The 13,991-nt window shown below is 38.9% G+C and overlaps 2 protein-coding genes across 4 annotated transcripts; one reads left to right on the forward strand and one right to left on the reverse strand.

The window, feature by feature from the left end:
* The first annotated feature begins 561 nt into the window (after positions 1-561).
* Positions 562-4,061, forward strand: LOC123401444 (putative vacuolar cation/proton exchanger 4). Its single transcript, XM_045095259.1, has 14 exons — positions 562-756; positions 861-933; positions 1,136-1,177; positions 1,335-1,553; positions 1,687-1,754; positions 1,840-1,868; positions 1,956-2,152; positions 2,224-2,433; positions 2,519-2,653; positions 2,830-2,946; positions 3,021-3,074; positions 3,163-3,279; positions 3,366-3,462; positions 3,744-4,061. Exons 2-14 carry the CDS (start codon positions 865-867, stop codon positions 3,764-3,766), a joined length of 1,377 nt encoding a protein of 458 aa, XP_044951194.1. The 5' UTR covers positions 562-756; positions 861-864; the 3' UTR covers positions 3,767-4,061.
* Positions 4,062-5,282: 1,221 nt separating this feature from the next.
* On the reverse strand, positions 5,283-9,052 carry LOC123401445 (protein PHOSPHATE STARVATION RESPONSE 3-like). Of its 3 annotated transcripts, none has more exons than XM_045095262.1 (8): positions 8,822-9,052; positions 7,293-7,669; positions 6,927-7,143; positions 6,756-6,832; positions 6,620-6,659; positions 6,375-6,441; positions 6,229-6,298; positions 5,283-6,011 (listed from the first exon to the last, which is right to left on the reverse strand). In XM_045095262.1, the coding sequence occupies exons 2-8, from the start codon at positions 7,629-7,631 to the stop codon at positions 5,778-5,780; spliced, it is 1,044 nt and encodes a 347-aa protein (XP_044951197.1). In that variant the 5' UTR covers positions 7,632-7,669; positions 8,822-9,052; the 3' UTR covers positions 5,283-5,777. The 3 variants fall into 3 exon arrangements, with proteins under 3 accessions (XP_044951197.1, XP_044951195.1, XP_044951196.1); XM_045095260.1 differs by having other exon boundaries at positions 7,293-7,928; positions 8,822-8,908; XM_045095261.1 differs by having other exon boundaries at positions 7,293-9,052.
* Positions 9,053-13,991: the final 4,939 nt, after the last annotated feature.

The raw sequence follows: 13,991 nt of genomic DNA on the forward strand, positions 1-13,991 counted from the left end.
TCTTTTTGTGAATTTTTTCTTACAAATATAATGAAAGGTCAAGTTTATTTCAAAAATATTTTCAGTTTTTTTTTATTTTTTTATTGAATTACTATTTTCTTTTTAAATATAGGATGTATATTAATAATCCTACACCTACGTATATATATAGGTCACATACGTAAATTGGATTACGTAGAGACGTGGCTTGCTTTAATCAACCTCTCCCTTCCTGATTTCCAGGATGGGCCCCGCTTCCCACTAATTAAAACTGGCTAAGTAATCCCTTACGTAACCTTTTGTAAATATTTTACGTAGATGTAGCAAAACTCGATGTATCTACATCTAGCTTTCAGAAGTTCCTCTCCGGGTCGCAAGGAGGAAAATGCCAACCTCGGACCAATGACTGAAAATACCGATTGAATTAAAAAAAACAGACAATGAAACAATACAAGTTGGCTCTCTAGACTCTCTCCCAGCTCTCTACACTTTCTCTCTCTTCCCGACCCTACCCCTCTCTCTCTCTTCCAAACCAGGACCTAAAAGAGACGTGAGACAGAGGTGGATTTGGTGGGGCCGAGGCGGAGGCAGGTGGTGCCGTACCCGTCTCCAACCTAACCTAACCAGACCTGACCATGCACGCATCTCACCTCTCGTCGTCCTCCTCCTCCTCCTCCTCGTCATGACTCCTTCATGGATGACGAGCGCCCTAATTAGGATCAGGTTTTAGTAGGAGATTAAAAAGCACATTTCACCGGAGATCAAGGGGGCCGTACGGTAATATTAATTGTCATCTCCCTCCTCCTCCTCCTCTTCTTCTTCTTCCGATTTATTATCCATGAGGATTTCGACTCCGCATCGGGCTTTCATCCGTGGATCAGGACGATGACGTCGACGGCGGCGTCCGGCTCCGACTCCCGGCGGCTCTTGCCCGGCCGTCAGAACTCCCATCAGGTTCGTTCGCTCCCTCCTCCCTCTCCTTTCCTCTTCTGCATTATCTAATAGTAGTAATTAATTCAGAACAGATATGCGTATTATGTATAAATTGAATAATATGTAAATGATAATTAATTGGGAGGTTGCAATTGTTAATTAATATGGCAATCAGGTGGGCATGATCAATTAATATTATTTACTGGTTTCTATTGATTCACAGATGGACAGGATCAATGGAAATGGCCAGAAGTCTGCCACTCAAGTGAGTGATCACGACAGCTTTCACCTTGCCGTCTCGCGCATTCATCATGCATTCCTCATTTGCAAACTGCAGTAGTATGTTTTTTTTTTGTCTTTTTAATCTGGTGTCTCCATACTTATTCACTGGATTTGCTCTCGTTGATTTTCCTATAGAACAGGCCCCCACACTCTCCGATGGAGCAGACGAATTCGAGGACGACATCCTTATCGCCTCGGAAGCGCTGTCCCGCAGAACCGGCGGCTTCGAGAGAAATGCAGGCCCTGGGAATTGGGGCATGTTTGGTAGCCTCAAGGTTGTGGTGCTCAAGTCAAAGCTCAACCTGTTGATACCGTGTGGCTTTGTGGCCATCACCGTCAAATACATGACAGGCAATAATGTACGCGTGCTCCTAAATTTCACTGCAAATGTTTTATCAATCTGTAGTTACATCTGCTTTATGCGCTTTATATGCTCCATTTTTTGTGTTCTTGTCCTGATATTACGTTTTTATTCCTTTGTTTGTGTTGAAGGGCTGGGTGTTTCCCCTGACTCTGTTGGGCATTATTCCGTTGGCCGAGCGACTGGGTTTCGCCACCGAGTAATTTGTTACAATTTTCACACTTATTTGGTGATTCTTGCTGATTTTACTGAATAAGCATTTGACACTTTGCTTCTTACTGCAGACAGTTAGCATTCTTCACGGGCCCAACAGGTCTCACTCAGTTGCTCTTCTTTGAAGCATTCTGATCCAAGTAGCATTCGAATTGTGGTTGGCTTGACAAATTTCATGTGCATGCAGTTGGGGGCCTTCTGAATGCTACATTTGGCAATGCAACTGAGTTGATTATATCGATCCATGCGCTAAGGAGCGGAAAGTTACGAGTTGTACAGCAGTCTCTGCTAGGATCCATCCTGTCAAACTTGCTTCTGGTTCTTGGTTGCGCATTTTTCAGCGGAGGGGTCACTTGTGGCAAAACTGAGCAGAATTTCAGCAAGGTGACCATTCTTGTCTGTTCACAGATTTGCACAATGTGGATGAGAGTGCTCATTCTGTGTTGTTGTTGCAGTCAGAGGCAGTAGTGAGCTCTGGGCTGCTTTTGATGGCCGTATTGGGGTTGCTGCCTCCTACTGTGCTGCATTACACTCACTCAGAAGTCCACTCTGGAAAGTCGGGACTAGCCTTGTCAAGGTTCAGCAGCTGCGTCATGCTTGTTGCTTATGCTTGCTACATCTACTTTGAATTGTCAACCAGTCGCCGTCGTGAGCAATCTAATGAAGTAAGTGATGGATTGCCCATACCGATATGAATAGTTTTCGATTTTTCAAGTTTCTGAGTTAGATATGTGCATTTGATTGGACCAGGGAAGATGTGAGAATGTAGGGGATGCTGACAACAATGAAGCTCCCGACATTTCAAAATGGGAGGCCATTTCCTGGCTTGCAATTTTGACAATTTGGATCTCAGTACTCTCTGACTACTTAGTTAATGCAATCGACGTAAGCTCTCATGTAGACCGATTAGATGATTATACACTCCTTTTTTCAGTTATGTTGCTTGTGAGAACTTGACAAATACATATATGCATCTGTTCTCATGGAAACAGATTTCATGATTTACACACACACAAAAAATACTTTCTGTAAAGATAATAATTAACCTTCATATTCATCAGGGGGCTTCCCAGGCTTGGAATATACCGGTTGCATTCATCAGTGTTATTTTGCTTCCGATTGTGGGGAATGCTGCTGAACATGCTAGTGCTGTCATGTTTGCAATGAAAGACAAATTAGTAAGAGAAGCTTAAAATTCTTAACAGTTTTCCAGTTGGACAGATCGCGTGAGATTCCTGTATATTTCTTGTAGGATCTTTCCCTTGGTGTCGCAATAGGGTCATCAACACAGATGTCCATGTTTGGGGTAGGTTGTTCGAGCCGTTTGTGCCTTATTCATCTGAATTTACCAGCTATTGTTTCGCTGATAGTTTGCTCTGCCTCTCATTTTGTAGATACCATTTTGTGTAGTGATAGGGTGGATGATGGGCCAGCCGATGGACTTGAACTTTCATCTCTTCGAGACTGCAAGCCTCTTAATGACAGTGCTGGTTGTCGCGTTTTTATTGCAGGTACTAAAATCATGCACCAACATTCGTCGACACCTCTGTCTTGCTTTTGCATGAATTCACTCTTCTATTTTTCTCTGAATTTCCAGGATGGGACTTCAAATTGCTTAAAAGGGTTGATGTTGTTTCTATGCTATCTGATAGTTGCTGCTAGTTTCTATGTACATTCCGATCAGGATCCTGATGGCAAGTTCTTCACTTATGCACTTCCTCTGCCTGTTCTTTTATCTTTCAGATCAATGGTTTTACACACAGCTTTTATTAAAGCCGCCGTGTTCGGGTACATAGTTGATTTGTGTTTGTGCTGCATGAATTTTCAGTAGTTAGGCATTTAGCTACAAACAAGGTTGCTCTATTAATATTATTTTCATGAACCCAAACTACAAACCCATTAAGAAAGTGAGAAAAAAAAATCATACTGTGATTAATTTATATAATCCACTAATAATCCAAATTTGTACCTGCAGGTAATAACCCTGCGCAAAACTAGCAGTACCTGGATGATCCCATGGATTCTACAGAAGATTTCTACCATGTGACAACATTTGCAGTCAGGACAGAGACTATTTGTGTATTTTTGACTAATTTCGCAGTGTTTCCTCACATTTAGAGGTCTTTCAAGTGCATCCATTCTTGAAACTCTTTTCAGAAAGCCGCGCATCCAGTTTTGTAGATAGGCAATACAGGTAAAAAGTATAAAGTTTTGTAGGCAGATTCTCTTGTTATGGTACCAGCAAAGAATGAAAGTTGAAACAATATTTTAGTTTTGGTATTTTTTACCAACTAATTGCAGCAAGTGCAGGTCTCATCATTACATAACATATAAGATCAACTAAAACATCCAATCCTTAACTTATTCCATTTCATACAAGTCTAAATCCATCGAATTTGCCTTAACTCCTCAGAGGCTTACATGATATACTTCTTAGAGATCACCTGATTCCCTTTCTCCCTCCTGGCCACCTTGGATGGGACCCTGCGCTATCCAAGTGATGAAGGCGTCCTGGGTGATCGAGTCAGAGCGGTAGTGCTTCTGCGTGAAACGATGAAGTCAGAGCATCTCCAACAGGTGGTGTAAAATAGGGCACACAAAAGTAGTTTTAAGGCACCAGGAATTTTTCTTCTCCAACACATGATGTAAAATAGGGCACCACTGCTCCAACACATGATGTAAAATAGGGACCCAGTCACATCTTTCTTCTCCACAACTGCGTACATACCGAAACAAAACATAAACTATTGATATAATTCAAACTTTGCAAGACCACCACACGTAATCAACAACATATCAAATTGAACATCAAATCCACATATCAAATTCAAATTCAAATAGACATATCAAATTCAACCTAGTAAGGAGCAGCCACAAACAAAGATGACAAGATGATCGACAGATGCATCATGCTTCTTCTGTGTGGTTATTTTGTACATTGGTCAATTCCACTCATGGTGATAAGTGACACACCGATCAAACAATCCACTGATACATACCTACCTGAGCTACCAACAGTTGCTTTTACTTATTCTCCCCAAGCACTAATTCAATCCAGAGAACAAAATAATTAAAGAAAGGAGAAAAATGATCTAAAAAAGACCTAAGAAGAAGCAGAGCAAAGGAACAGAGGAGCATAAGAAGCAGGTCGTCCCGCACTCGCTGCAGGACTCGTGCCGCACTCCCTGCATCACTCGCGCACGCAGGGTGCGCCGGTCGGGAGGAGAGAGGGGCCACGGCGGAATGGATAAAGTGGAGCAGTGGGAGGGGAAGATTTTTTACTATAGCGGTGGACGGCCGAGTATATATAAGGGTCGGGACGGCCACAGAGTTATCCTGCTCCAACAGTTTTAGGAGATCGTTTAGGTGTGGTTTAGAGGAGTAAAACCAAAATTTTACTCCTCTAACGCCTTTTAGGGGCTCGGTTAGAGATGCTCTAAGTTGTCTACCGTTCATGCTTAATTGCCTACCATTGTTGACTAGTTGCCTACAAATATGAACTGCAATTCTTCTTTTGTATTGCAATACTATATTGAATTATAGGAACTAAGCGTATTTTTATACTAAGATTGCTACAAATATCTTCTTATCTATCGTGCCCTCTCCCCCGTTTTCAAATCCTGGCCCCGTCCTGGACTAAAGAGTTGTATTTCAGAGAGAAATCCACGTTAACCCCATATGTAGGGTTCACATCTCAACCTCAAACTTTGACTTAATTCAGTTTATCTTGCATGCGTAAGACATTCACGAGCATGAACAGGGAGCAATGCGACACCAATGTTTCAAATACAATGCTAGTTTAATTACATATGAGAATATCTTTTTTTCTTCTTCATGGAAACAAGCAGCAGAACTAATTATATACAATGGCTTAGCTAGAACCTATTTCAGCAGTAATGGATGGACCTTGTCATAAGGTATATCCAACAAAAACATGATATATGCTATTGCAAACACTAGCTAGAACTCTACATGGCAAGAGGGTCAAAGCATGCACCATGATTGTTCATCACGGTTCACTTTCAAGATTAAGTTGTAGCTCTGGCCATCTGCTATCCATCTGCGAGTTGTGTTCTATTTCAGTGTCTGAAATTTTACGCTTCAGCGACGGAGCTGAAGTGGTGTTCACCTCTGTTTCCTCCTTCGGTTTCGGTACTGGAGATTTTCTGTCCTTCTGTTGTTCTAGTATCTGCTGCAAATATCTTGCGTGCTCCTCTATGCGCAGCTGTAATTTCCTTTGCACCTGATGGCCAAAACAACAGCGTTAACACTGCTGGTAAGCTGCAAGGTTTTCCGAATGTGGTAAGTTCTGTGATGACTAATACAAATGATTTTCTTCTGATAAAATAGTTAAAGCATAGATTAACCAAGAATGCTGAGAAAGGCTTGCAAAGACAAGTTGCAGCATGCATATAGACATACCATTTCGTCTCAAAATAAAAGAGACTAATACTTCTTACCTCCAGTTGCTCATGGAGCTGTTTCTGAACCTCCATTTGCACCCGTAGAGTTTCCGCCATTTGAAAACTCCTAAGAAATGGAAATCGATGTGGACTTTTGATGAAATCATAAAAAGAGATAGTAAGTTCTAGATAGGGATATATACTTCTTTTTGCCAGAATCAATTCCAGATGCTGATTTTGCCTTGTTATCTTCTGAACAGGGTCTCTTCACTAGATTTAGCATGGAGCCAAAAAACTTCATGAGAATGAAAAAATTACAACTCAAAGCAACTTCATGAGAATGACAAGATAACAAGATTATGAATGCAAACAACTGCCACTATGTTAAATATTCAGAAATTGTTTTACACTGTCTTCATAGATTTTCCCTTCACCTTAGTTGTCTTACCTTCTTTTTTCTCTGGAATATACTTCACATGTCGATAGTTCTGCATTTTGAAATAACAAGTGGTGTATGAACATCGTAATGTAATGGTATGTTTGTAAAGTTGTGAGTATGCATTTAAAGACATTTGGCCGTTTACCTGCAAGTGGCTCTTTACGTGAAAGATTGTCAAGCCTTCTACCTTCATAAGATTCAGCACACCCTTTGGAGTTGCCTCTACAAGATATATACATGGAACAAAACATCTAAACGATGGTTCTATTTTCAAGAAAAAATTACCCCAAAAATTGAACAAGAGTGATCACCCTACTTTCTGGTCCTCCGAGCTTTTTCAGAGCCTCCACAAAACGCTCATGGAGTTCAAGTGACCATCTCATTCTCGTTTTGTTACATGCTGTTTCTCCAGATGAAGAAGGCGATGAACTCAAGCGGACTTCAGCCGGAGAACCCCCACTGTGCAGACCCTCAGGGTCAGAGCAAGGCGATACTAGAATAGGCGAGCATTGCGGCGGTATGCCATATATGTCCTAAGCAAGAATGAGTTATATGGAAAATGACTAGTTAAAATCTGAACTTAGCCATGATAAAGACACATGTGAACTCAAGAAGCTACTTGAAGAAATACTCAGATAATGCTGTTAAATGAAGGATCAACCATGGAACTGAAGGTACTCACATCTAACCGAGGGCACTCCTCGTTGTCGGTGAGGGTAATCCCAAGTTGTTCAGACAAGAACTGAAACTCCAGCTGCTCACTGAAAGCCATGGCACTGCCTCCTCGATGGAAGCTACTGTCAGAAGGGTTTCCACATAGGTTAAGGAAGTCCTTGAGATCATGTGAATGTTCATCATGACCTTGACCACCATTGCTGGGATCAGAAGCAAACAACAGAGCAGAAACCGATGATTGCACAGCTGAAAACTGCTGCTGGTCACATTTAGGAGGATGAGGCAGGAAAGGCGGACCGCTGATTTGCCGGTATAATTTGGAATTCGTCGACGAGGATGAGTACATGCTTGCACAGAATGTGGAAGAGCTCGATGAGATTGGGCCTGGCAAGTCAGCATACGAGACGTGACAAACATCATCTACCGAGCTGTAAATATCAGATTTAGCATTGAACATTTGATGGACTGAAGGTTGTGGAGCATTGCAGGTGTGAGCCCTGATGTCAGGAGCAATGAAATGTTCCACAGAAATCACACTCTGTGTGCCCATTGTGCCTTAGAAAATGAGAATTAAGATGGAAAGCTTGCTCCAATCCAACCCTGCAGCTTAAATATCCATCAAGCACAATACAAGTCCCACGTCCTGACAAACGATGTATTTCAAATTTCAATATCCAAAATGAAAATCTGTTCAGAAATTTGGGTGCAAAAAGTCTAATCGTCTCCAGTAGACATCATTTATGCAAGAAAACCAAAGCATTATTTGACTTGGGAGTACGAGTCTGTCAATAGAATGATCCAGATTGACCTAAGAAAATATTCTAGGAGAATGTACATAAGGGACATAAGAATTTTCCCAGATGATTTAGCCCCTTCAACAGTAGCCGCTCATATTTCAGAGGTAACGATAATTTGCTTCATATTTCAGAGATAAACAAAAACAAAGTATATTTTGGCATCAGCTAGTTTTGTTATGAGAAAGGTGTAACAGCTCCTGGGTACCTAGGCGCCCTCTATGAACAATAAAAAATGATTTTACTATTCATAAAGGGCGCCTAGGCACCCGAGAGCTGAAAAGCCACTCTCGTTTGTTATTGTATAAATGCTCCTATTGTTTGCTATAATAAATTGGGCGAAATTAATAAATTTTCACTTGGAACAAATAGATAGATGCAAATATGTTATCTCATTAGAAAATATAAAACCCAGTTCCAAACTTGACTAATCTTCTTCTGCCAGGGAAGATTTAAGCTACCAAAACTCGGCCGGGGCTATCCCCTTTCTGAAAAAAATAAGCTAGTACCAAAATTTTCCTTCCCATAAGCAGGACAAAATGAGAACGCAGAAACCAAAAGAGCACATGAAAGACGACACAAGAAATGTGCAAATTCTCTTTGTCGCGGGAAGAGAGCGCAGATGAGCCATTAACGTCCCAAATCAACAAAGCAGAATTATTTGGCCAGGAGAAGAGCACAACTAGGACTGGATCAGCGCCGGGAAATCCATGGGAATTCATATGGAAGCTTCATTCCTCACCTGAAAATCCAAGAAGACTTTGGTCTCTCCGGAGGAGGTAAGAGATTCCGAGCGAAGTCAGCCGCCAATGAACCCTCTGTCTTCTTCCTCCTATGAACCCTCTGTCCTCTTCTCTCTCTCTCTGTTCGTCCAGAAGCTCCCCTTGCCTCTCTGTCTCTCTCTATAAATTAAGCCTGTCTCCTACCTTGTCAGTGCACCATCTTGATTGGATGCTTGATTGCCTTGGCTGCCCTCTCAAAACTCTCTCGAGTTAGTTAACAATATGCAGCCGCTTTCTCTTGCCTTTGCTGCCGCTATGCTCTTTCTTGCTTGTGGTACTGTCCAAGGTTTGTTTATCTGTCGCCACATTTTAATCATGCATGCAGGCCGGGGGCATGGTACCAGGATTATTTTCTCCGGGTAACGTAGCACTTTTGTAGGTTTATTTTACAGGAAAAAAAAAAGGAGAGCAATGCTGTCTAAGTTGATGTCGTTTGCGAGTTGAGTTTTTTTTTTCCATTTCTATCCTAGCAATATTTGTACCAAGTTTTTGTTAACTTACTTAACTTCTGAACAAAGCGACATGTTGACCTGATCACACGATGCAGCAGTCAGCACAGCTAGCTAGCAGGGGCATTGGAGCAGTGGCTTGTGTTGTGAGACCACTTGTAGTTGACCAACTTATTATTGCATCTACTAGTAGCTAGGATTATTGAACTGGTTTACCAAGGCCGCGTGTAAAACGTAAGCACCGGGTGATATATAAGCAGAAGGCCGAATTTGAGCCATCTCTCAGGGCATCTCCAGCAGTCATATTATCATCGTTGGTAAATATACATGCCACGTAGACTGTTTTGATGATGTGACGCAAATTAAATGTAGAGAGAGAAGGAAGCCGTATCATCCTGAACCAACGTGCTGGACAGTGGGCACAAGCTACAAGGTAATTAAAACAATGATCTTGATGTTAAGGCTGCTCGTAGCAGGAAGTATTATATACTGCTTCCTTTATTTTTAAATATAAGTCTTTTTTTAATATAGACTATATATTTATGTTATGTATATAGACAAACTTTATATACAGTGACACTTTAGCATTTATTTTGCTTCGTATGTAGTCCGTAGACTGTAGTGAAATCTCTAAAGAGAATTACATTTAGGAACAGAGGTAGTATCAAGCATATTGCTTTGCATGACACAAGTAGTAGAACATCTATTATGACACTTTAGCTACTTGTAAGATGCCTGAATTTTAAAACCGGATCAGTCATTTTCTTGGATGATGATTTTTATTTTGAGATACGTGTTGCATTTTGTTTTCTGGCATGTGTTGTTTGTTGTACTGGACTTTTGTTTTATTAACCCCATATCTGTTATATAGAATCCCCTTAACTGTGTGATTCGGCATTTTGTTTTCTGGCATGTGTTGTTTGTTGTACTGGACTTTTGTTTTATTAACCCCATATCTGTTATATAGAATCCCCTTAACTGTGTGATTCGGTCTCCTCACTCTCAGTTTGTTTATTTTATGTTTTTCTTTTCTACTCCCTCCGTTCCTAAATATAAGTCTTTTAAGAGATTTCACTAGGAGTCTACATACGAAGTAAAATGAATGAATTTACAATTTAAAATATGTCTATATACATCCGTATGTAGTCCACTAGTGGAAACTATAAAAAGACTTATATTTAGGAACGGAGGGAGTATTTTACATGGTTTTGTTTTGTTTTTCCTTTTCTTCGTTAGTTGTTTTTTTATTTTTATGGGTATTTTTTGGATGTTAGGTGATTGTAAATATATATACATAAATACTATACAATATGTGTGAAAAATATACTATTATATGATTATTGTTTGTATACAATAAAAATTACAATTTTTAAAAGAAGTTGTGTGCGGATTTTAAGTTTTTTCGTTAGCTTTCTTCTTTAAAGGGTAATACTATTGCTACTAATTTATTGTACCTTATTTCAAACTTTTTAGTTATTCATTTATATTCTTTTCTTTTCAAGGGTAAAATCATTGCTACTAACTCATTCCATATTAAGAACTGTTTTTGAGAAAATTCCACCATTTCTACTAACTTATTCTTGCATATTTTTTTAAACCGTATTTTGTGAATATTGTGTGCAAATTTTGTCTTTGTTTGTTTTATTTTTTCATTTTCTTTCTGCTTAAAGGGTAGTGTCAATGTCACTAATTTATTCTTACTTAGAAAATTTTGTTATTTTGATTTTATTTAAGTTTATATTATATTTTATTTCTTCTTTAAGGGTAATACAAATGTCACTAGTTCATCTCTTTTTAGGGACCTTTTTTTGCGAAATCCCTGTATTATATGTTTATTCTTGCATATTATAACAAGGCTGAATTCCCATGTAAATTGTGTGCATTAGGTGTTATTTTGATTGCTATAGTTTTTTTATTCAATTTGTTTCTTCTGAAAGAGTAGTACCAATGCCATTAATTTATTCTTCCTTGGAAAAGTTTGATACTATTATTTTGATTTAGTTTTTTTATTTTCTTTCTTCTGGAAGGTTAACATCAATGACAATAATTCATTCTATCTTAGAAAACTTTATTATTTTTATTTTACTTTCTTTCTTCTGAAAGGGAAATAACAATTCCATTGATTCATTCTTACTTAGAAAACTTCATTATTCTAATTTAGTTTTAGTTTTTTTATTTTCGTTCTTCTTTAAGGGTAATATCAATGCCCCTAAATCATCCATACTTAGAAGATTTTTTTTTTCTAAAATTCCACTATATATGCCTACCCTTGATTATTATAAAAACACAATTTCTCTGTAAATTATGTGAAAATTTTATTTCTTTCTTCTTAATTGGTAATACCATGACACTAATTCACTCTTTCTTAGAAAACCTTGTTATTATTCTGGCAACATAATTGATTTTTTCTTCTTCTTAATAGTAATTTCAGTGCCACTAGTTCATTGTTTCTTAGATAAGCTTCTTTATTTTGATTTAGTTTTATTTTTTTATTTTTAAGGTTGATATTAATGGTTCTAGTACATTCCTTATACGAAAGTTTCTTTTTCCAAAATTCCATTGTTATGTTCTTATTCTTGCTTATTATAAAAAAGTGCAATTTTGAATAAAGTATGTGCAAATTTTGTCATTATTTGCTTTCTTTGTTCTCTTTCTTATTTAAGGTCAAGCAACTACGACTAATTCATTCTTATTAACAGCATTCTTAGACTTCTTGGTTTTATTAAATCTATTATTTAAGTGTATAATAGGTTTATTATTGCATGTTATAGAATTTTTAACTTCTGTGTAAATTGTTGCAATTTTTTGATAGTTTCTTTCGTTTTAAGGGTAACCAATGCTAATAAAAACTTCAAGAATTTGAAAGAAAACTCATGAATTTTATGATAATAGATCGCATATGAAAATCTTGTCGATTTTGAGGGAAAAAAATCATTGATTTTACAAAAAGTTCGCACAAATACAATCAATGTTCATCGATGTTGTAAATTGTTTTTTACAAGTTTCGAGAAAAAAGTTTGTGGATCTGTTTTTTTTTGGAAAGACAAAGTTGAAGATTTTGATGACAAAAATTCTAATTTGTAAAGATTTCACACATTTTAAAAAGCAAGAAAAAATAAAATGAAAAACCTAATAAGAACAGTCCAAAAAGCTGACCAGCGAACCTGGAAATCCGGTTTGGGAGGCTTAACTGGGATTTTCCGCGAACTAGAAAAGGATGAAAAGAAGTAAACAATCACAATCGTTAAGATGTCCAAGTTGGTTATGAAGAGGTCTTGAGTTGGAGTCGCCTAGCCGACAACTTTTTTGAAGTTTAACAAAAGAAAAAACGAAAAAGCTAATGCCTACAGGTGTGGCACGAAGCAACATGGCCCAAACGTCTTCATTACCATCCATTTTGCTACGTCAAAACAGATGACATTAACGAATATCTTTTTGGTTTTCGTCTTAAAAATGTTTTATCTTCTAATTAAAAATCTGTTTTCACCATTAAATCCATCTCGACAAGATCTTTAAAAATAGATATGTATGATTTTTTTGGGTCAAAAGTTGTCATGATGTTTACACAGTAGTTGTCATAGTTTTTACACTAAAGTTGCCATCACATGTTTTATCTTTTTTTCTTCTAGATTTAAAGCTACAGTTATATTTTTAACTACTTTTTGCGGCAACTTTTATTAATTGGCCATGGCAATTTTAAGTTATTAACCACGGCAAGTTTAATGCATGGATCATGATAATTTTTAGTAATCCATCATGACAAATTCAGTTTATAGATCATGCTAATTTTAGTATTTTGACCATGGAAATTATTTTGTTATGAACCATGGCAAATTTAAGTGCATGTCTCATGGTAAATTTAAGTAATTCATCACATGAGTGTATGCGTGTATGTATGAGTGATTCTGATCCTGGCTTTGGAGGTGCGTTTCGGAGTGCTCAATGATGCCAAGATGGTTCACAGTGTCCTTTCCGAATGTCGAGACGCTCCACATCAAGGTGACACTTCTTTTGTCTTCCATCTGCCCTATGTTGCTATCAGTGGCTGATTTTTTTTATTTTTTTTAAAAAGGAGGATGACCCCCGGCTTCTGTATCTGGGAGATGCATGCGGCTATATTATTGATTATTCTCGAGGACCTTACAAAGCAGTACAACAATATGCCTGAATCCGCCATCTTGACAACATCTTCTGCTACTCCTATCTATATGATGAAGGGGTGCAAGCTGGACCAAATACCCAGACCTCTCACCTAAGCCTAACATCTAAAGCCGGAGACCCTGACCGAGTCACATACCGGGTCCGGGGCACAAACCGGTCCGACACACTCACATATGTCGTCGCCGCCATCTTCCACTGGTCCATCTTCAGATCAAATTGAGGTACCAGCCTTGGCAGGTGCCTCCGCCATCGACGCCACCATGACACCAAACGATGACCTCCACCTAAGCGAGTCCATCTCCAAGCAACGGACGGAGATCCATGCTAGGATAGGGCCGCACCACCGCCGTCGCCCACCACCCACAGGCGCCACCCAGCCCCAAGGTTTCCAAAGTGGCGCCTTCAAGAAGGGAATGGCGCCGTGAGCGCCGCCACCGCCTAACAAAGTTAAGGTTTTCGCTCGGGAGACCTAGGGGAAGGGGAAGTGAGGGGATCAGTCCATACCGACACCTTCAAGGAG

The sequence above is a fragment of the Hordeum vulgare genome, chromosome 6H (assembly GCF_904849725.1).
Source record: "Hordeum vulgare subsp. vulgare chromosome 6H, MorexV3_pseudomolecules_assembly, whole genome shotgun sequence".
NCBI lineage: Eukaryota > Viridiplantae > Streptophyta > Magnoliopsida > Poales > Poaceae > Hordeum > Hordeum vulgare.

Bases quoted from the DNA above. Each gene is read 5' to 3' on its own strand.
- LOC123401444 (XM_045095259.1), top strand. From the start codon at position 865: ATGACGTCGACGGCGGCGTCCGGCTCCGACTCCCGGCGGCTCTTGCCC. The intron at 1,554-1,686 runs GTACGCGTGCTC...TTTGTGTTGAAG, and splicing joins AATACATGACAGGCAATAAT to GGCTGGGTGTTTCCCCTGAC. The intron at 3,075-3,162 runs GTAGGTTGTTCG...CTCATTTTGTAG, and splicing joins CACAGATGTCCATGTTTGGG to ATACCATTTTGTGTAGTGAT.
- LOC123401445 (XM_045095261.1), bottom strand. From the start codon at position 7,835: ATGGGCACACAGAGTGTGATTTCTGTGGAACATTTCATTGCTCCTGAC. The intron at 6,660-6,755 runs GTAAACGGCCAA...TTCAAAATGCAG, and splicing joins ACGTAAAGAGCCACTTGCAG to AACTATCGACATGTGAAGTA. The intron at 6,442-6,619 runs GTAAGACAACTA...TGCTAAATCTAG, and splicing joins TATTCCAGAGAAAAAAGAAG to TGAAGAGACCCTGTTCAGAA.